Source organism: Engystomops pustulosus, chromosome 4 (assembly GCF_040894005.1).
Source record: "Engystomops pustulosus chromosome 4, aEngPut4.maternal, whole genome shotgun sequence".
Classification (NCBI taxonomy): domain Eukaryota; kingdom Metazoa; phylum Chordata; class Amphibia; order Anura; family Leptodactylidae; genus Engystomops; species Engystomops pustulosus.
Window position 1 is genome coordinate 28,965,197 of NC_092414.1, and position 6,559 is coordinate 28,971,755.

The window sequence follows — 6,559 nt, forward strand, 5'->3', positions numbered from 1 at the left end:
TTATTTAGGTGTAAAAAGTCATCCAGGCCCTTCTTGTAGCTCTCTGCTGTCCCTGCTGTGACCAGCGCCTGAGCTCGGCTATTCCACAGATTGACAGTTCTCATAGTAAAAAGATATACAACAATATAACGGTACATGCTGACAGAGCTTACTTGCTAACCATCCTGATTCTGGAAGGACAATCCCATTGCCAGACCACAACAAGGTCCAATGTATGCTGACTGCTTAAAAGTGGGGATTTGGGGCCTTTCAAATCTCAAATGTCCTAAATATACTGTTATACATTTTGTATAGTAGCTTATATGTTTCTGCCCCAGATGTCTACAGTCTCAAAAGCCGTCTATATCCCATCCTGTATATAGTATATTGGAAGTGCCTAGGTCTTATGCTAGTTTTTAAGTCTCAGTGAATACAGAGGCCACGTTAGGATTTCTGTATGAAACTAATATATACATTTATTATATTTCTGTTGTGGTGGGTGTACTAATATTACCTCAATCCCACATAGTGCATCCATAGAGATGTGGCTGCAAGAAACGTGTTGGTGACACACGGACGTATGGCGAAGATCTGTGACTTTGGTCTGGCCAGGGACATTGAGAATGACAGCAACTATGTGGTAAAGGGCAATGTAAGTCTTCTGTACTAATCCTTTAAATAATCATACATATTGTAAATTATAACTTCAACCTATTCATGGTCCAAAGCAGGGGCAAAACTACAGCTATAGCAGCTGCTATGGGGCCCGCAGTGTCAGGGGGCCAGCACTCCGACCTGATACACTAAAGAATGGAGCATGTGCACCACCCCTGACTAGTTACACCCATGAGGAATGACATAGGAATTATGGTAAAGAGAAATGTTCCTGAATTTTTATTTAATAAAGAATACAATTGTTTCTTAAAAGAGGTAGGTCGGAAAGGCGATGGGTCAGAGCAGAAGTTAAAATGTGATGGATTTGTGGATTTTTTGGAGGGGAAAGGGCTTGTCTGACTGTATCCCAAACCTGCTGACACAGCACCAAATACAGACAGAGAGAGGAACAAGAAGTTTTGTGTGCTAATAACATTGATAACATACAGTATGTGCACCTACCCGATGGCTGATGCTTCATTGTTGGAACAAGCAATTATATAAAAAAAACAAAAACATTACAAACGGGTTAACACTTTCATTTCCCATGTAATATCACCACTAACTGTAGAATTGTCAGTATTTCCCAGCACAACTATCCAGTATATGATGGATATATGGCAGTGCAAGGGATCCCTAGTAGGGAGCTGCACAGCCTCCGTGTGCTGCTGTAAAGGCCCAGTAAGATGATTTATCCCCATAAAGTAACGTTTCTTTATATAAATATAAGTAAATGATGTAACTAGATGTCCAGGTGCCTCGCTGCAGATTCTGGATCTCCATTATATGTAGAAAATGTTATATTCATCATTAGGAAGAAATGGTTTTCTTAAGGAGGAATATTAAATAAGAAAAGGTTTCATATAGTAAGGGGTGAACCTAAACGAGCAATAGAACGGCTCCTCCTCCCCCCGATCCAGTAGTAATATACAGGCAGTCCCCGGGTTACTTACAGGATAGGTCTTATAGGTTAGTTCTTAAGTTGAATTTGTATGTAAGTTGGAACTGTTTTACAATTCTTACCCCAACCAAATTTTTTTAGAGTCTTTGTGACAATTGGATTTTAAAAATCAGAACCAGGATTAACAATAAGGTTTCATTGCAGACACTATTACATTTGTTTAGTGTAGCCTAAGGATAAAGTACAGTGAATGACCAACATCCAGATGGCCATTTGTAACTAGGGGCCCTCTGTAAGTCGGGTGTTCTTAAGTAGGGGACCGCCTGTTATTATTTTTAGCTTGTGGGTTCTCTATGCATCCTATAACACCCGTGCTTTTTTAAGTGTCAATTTTCAGGTGACTGCTCCCCTGATTCTGCCCCCCCCCATCTCACTGCAGGTGGTGCCGCCTGAGGCAAGAGGCTTAAGTCGCCTCATGGCCAGTGCACCCCTGCATATAGTTCATTCATTTTACTGTGTAATTTAAAAATAATGTTATTTCAGGCTCGTCTCCCAGTGAAGTGGATGGCGCCAGAAAGCATCTTTGATTGTATCTACACGGTGCAGAGCGATGTATGGTCCTATGGCATCCTACTGTGGGAGATCTTCTCTCTTGGTGAGTACACATCACTTAGCTTCATATTTGAAGGTGAAATGATGACTCAAGGTGCTGAAATATTGAGTATCTGTAGGACCAAATTACCCATAATGCAACCTGATTTGATATACGTCCTATATATATACTGGAGCTTCTTGGTGCCTGATGCTGCAGCTTCTACGTATCCTACCTTGTGTTATGTCATATAGAGCCCAGAAGTATAATTTTACATATCATGTACCTGCTTTAAAATAAATTTGGGCAATAAATGTGAGACTTAAGGTGTGAGCTGGGGCAATAGGCAATAGTTAGGTCGCCTGTTTGTCTGCAGAACTAGATCCAGACACCTTCTTATATTTGTTATCCAGGGCCTCCTTCCTTCTAAAATCAACTTTGACAATTATGCTAATGAGTCTGAGGTGCTCTGGAGGAGGTTCAGAGAGCCCCTCTGTGGTGTAGCTTCCCAGTCTGTTTCTCCCTTCCACTGTGTAACTCTTTGCACTCTGTGTTTGAGTAATATTTTGAATTTTTTTTGGGGGGGGGGATCATTGAGTATAATTTTGATGTCGCACGTGTAAATAAGAATTTGTTGCCGCTTCTTTATCCCAGGCAGAAGCCCATATCCCGGGGTTGTTGTCAACCGAAAGTTCTACAAGATGATTAAGGATGGATGCAAGATGGACTGCCCTGACTATGCTCCTCTGGACATGTAAGTTATAAGAGGATCTACTACACAGCAGAAGTGCAACTAGGAAAGTTGTGGGTAAATCACATCCCTACTGCCATGGGGTGGCTATGGATAAGAAAGCCAATGTCCCCTCTTAAAACCCACCTTGAACTTAGGTGCTAAGTCTAAGAACCAAAGGCTATTACCCAGCAACGTGTATTATTTTAGATATCCATAAGTTGGATTATTAATAGTTGATTGTGTCCTGGGTGTTGCGCCCCCAGCACTGGATGGCTCCATCCATAGTATAGTGGTAGTCCTCACTCACTAGTAGTGTCGCTCTCATACAATGTAATGGGAGTGGTACTTACAGTGTCCTAAACAAAAAGTGCCTGCATCTTATAGTCTGAGGGTCAGGAGGATTCAGCACTGCCAGACCCTCCTGACTGTTACCCTGGAGATTGTGGGAAGTGCTGATAAAGCACTTCACACGATCTCCATGATTTCTCCAGAAATAAATATTAACCTGCTGGACCTATAGTGATGTCATGTGACTGATCACATGCTTTCTGCATCACTGCAAGGTCCTCACAACCTTTTATACCACCAGGAGATGTGGCCGGAGAGGAGGTTGTGGCTGGGACTGGGTATAAAGAAGAGCTGTGTGTGTGTATGTAGCATTACTTAGTGTATTTATGCGAGTTAGACCTCATTCCCATGGCCATGTCCTTGTATGAAGTAAATCTGGGGTAAGCATAGGGCCAGCCGGTGGAGGGGGTGGGGTACTCTTCACCCCTTCCCAACTATACAGGCAGACAAGCAGCCGCGAAGCAAATCTGCCAAAGTATAGGACATGTTCTATATTTTGCAGCAACTCGTCACGGTGTGGTGATGCACTAGGTGCCATAAAGGTCTATGGGGGCCATGATCACTGCCTCTAGTACGACCATGGGAATAACACCTACATGTGGCAAGAGGTGTTTGAGTGAATGGTTGTAGCAGAGCTGTGCTGCGTATGTGAGAGTATGGAAGTAGTAGAGCTGTGTGTGCGAGAGTATGAATGTAGAAGAGCTGTGCGTGAGAGTATGGAAGTAACAGAGCTGTGTGTGTAAGAGTATGGAAGTAGCAGAGCTGTGTGTATAAGAGTATGGAAGTAGCAGGGCTGTGGGTGTGATAGTATGAATGTAGCAGAGCTGTGGGTGTGATAGTATGAATGTAGCAGAGCTGTGTGTGAGAGAATATGGATGTAGCAAAATTGTTTGTTCTGTGCTTGTGTGACCAACAGGGAATTTTTAATTGGTGTCCAATATTTTTTTTCTTTTTTTTTTTTGGATGACTAAAGGGTGCGCCTTATAGTGCAAAAAATACAGTCGATAAAATTTAGCTTCAAACCAAAAGAAAATTGTCAGCAATTTTTTTGTGAATTGTCTCCTAAACTAATAAAAATATTGGAATCTTCTTTTATAAAGATTTTTTTTTTTTACATTTTAGATATCGCATCATGAAAGCGTGCTGGGACTTGGAGCCTACTCGCCGGCCCACCTTTAACCAGCTCACTGATTTCATCAGCAGGCAAATGAGCATCATCACAGGCCAGGTAAGGCTGCATACACAAACGGACGACCTTAGACACACCCATGGAGCTTTATGTAAAGAGATATAATACAGTATGTCAAAATATTCTCAGAACTCCAGGAAGCAGTGGCCATCCTGCTCCATTGTCAGCTTTGGACTAGAGCTGGAAATGTGTATTAAATTGCACAGCTGAGAGATCAGTAAGAGGGTCACATATTGGGGGTCATTTACTAAGGGGCTGATTTGCGTTTTCCCCACGTGTTACCCGAATATTTCCGATTTGAGCCGATTTTCCCTGAATTGCCGCGGGATTTTGGCACACGCGATCGGATTGTGGCGCATCGGCGCTGGCATGCACACGACAGAAATCGGGGGGCGTGGCCGAACGAAAACCCCACGGATTCGGAAAAACCGCCACATTTAAAACAAAAAAAGTGTCGCGGAGCTTGCACTTACCTTCACTAGGAATAGGCCGGTGAACTTGAGCGCGTTCCGATGCTTTTCAGCGCAGCAGCACCACCTGGTGGACATCGGAGGAACTGCCTTAATGAATCCCGGCCGGACCCGAATCAACCACAGAGAACGCGCCGCTGGATCGTGAATGGACCGGGTAAGTAAATCTGCCCCATTATGTCTTATATATTTAGGCTGAATGTAACCATCTGTACATGGACATCTATGGTGAACAAAGGGCCTTTGATCTAGACCTAGGTTTTCGTTACGATCTCCTAAAAATGGGAAAACCCCGATGCAGGTGTGAACTGGGACTTGTATAGAAGGGCTCAGCTGTAAGTATTATTTAAAGGAAATCTACCAACAAAATCCATCCTGATAAACCTTCCTTCTAAAATCAACTTTTGAAATTATGCTGAAGGCCTTTGACATTATCAAGGCCTCTTGTTACCAGAGCCTCTCTATGCTGCAGATTCACTGGCTGATAGACTGTCTCTCCCATGCTCCCTCAGCACTTTCTCCTCCTTCTGCCTGATGTAATCTCACTGCCGCAGAGGAAGTTTCAGCACACAGTGGGAGGGGGAGAAAAGCCCCTGCACAGTGTAACAGCCTGTGAATCTGCAATACATAGGGGCTCTGGGACCCAACCCTGCAGCCTGAAACTCATAGGGATAATTTTAAAAGTTGATTTTAGAAGGAAGGAGGCTATGGATGACAAATAGAAGATTACCACAGTCACGGTGCCTGGATCTATGAGTAATGTCCCTGGTTTATCATGCTGGAAGATTTCCTTTAATGAGAAAACTCTCACTCTCATTGAAGTCACACAGCTGGGTGACTGAGGAGCTGTTGTGTTGAGTAAATCTAAAGGGCATCTACGTAACAGTGTACCCGATAATAGGAAGACTGGGCAGCTGCTATGATGCCCATGCACAACTTGGTTTGATAAAGTTTTTTGGATCGGAGAATTGAACTTCCAGGTGGTAGCACAAAAAAGGGTCATGCTGCCCATGACCCCGTAAAGTGATAGGGTTAGGCTATTAGCCTATCGATCCTTGGGCACAGTAACCCAGCATCAAAGCGAAGCCCAACTGAGATGTTAGTTATAGTGTCCTCTCTATGACCACCTCTGCTTGTGCCCCATCATGAAGGAGACGTGTCGGGGTACCAGAGATGGGACCTCCATAATCATGGAGAGAATCTGCGGTTCCTTGTGCCCACCAGGTAAAATGATATCTGGGTCAGTACTTCATCAATGTCTAAGTAACAGACCCTCGAAGCCGCCACATTAGGTTCTCTTTTGTTGAGATCTTGGGCTTGTTGGTATGTTCCACCCTGGGACCACCAGAGGATCCTCCATTGCTTCTCTAGATCCTAAAACCCTTCTAATTAGACCAGTTCTCTAGGTCCTTTTAGATATTTTTATCATTTTTTCACCACTAAAAAATTCTCAACTTTGTCTTTTTTTCTTCTTAAAGGAATATGCAAACATCATTCAGGACCAACAGGAAGACGACTGTGCCGACACAAAGTGCGTGGATTCCCCGACGCCTCCCAGCAATGGAAACAACTACCAGTTCTGCTAGTTAGAGCCTGGGTCCTACAATATCACTGCCATGAATGCGAGTGTTGGAGCGTTAGTCGGTAGAAATGTCAATCGGGGAAATATATTTTTATATTTTTTTTAAGCTAA

The 6,559-nt window shown here is 43.3% G+C and overlaps 1 protein-coding gene across 2 annotated transcripts in view; it reads left to right on the forward strand.

The window, feature by feature from the left end:
• Positions 1-6,559, forward strand: part of CSF1R (colony stimulating factor 1 receptor) — a 49,624-nt gene extending 43,065 nt beyond the window's left edge. For both annotated transcript variants that reach the window (XM_072145600.1, XM_072145599.1), the window contains 5 exons: positions 509-631; positions 2,078-2,189; positions 2,781-2,880; positions 4,330-4,435; positions 6,345-6,559. In XM_072145600.1, coding sequence (XP_072001701.1) covers positions 509-631; positions 2,078-2,189; positions 2,781-2,880; positions 4,330-4,435; positions 6,345-6,452 — 549 coding nt within the window. In that variant the 3' untranslated portion in view covers positions 6,453-6,559. The remainder of the gene's footprint in view (positions 1-508; positions 632-2,077; positions 2,190-2,780; positions 2,881-4,329; positions 4,436-6,344) is intronic.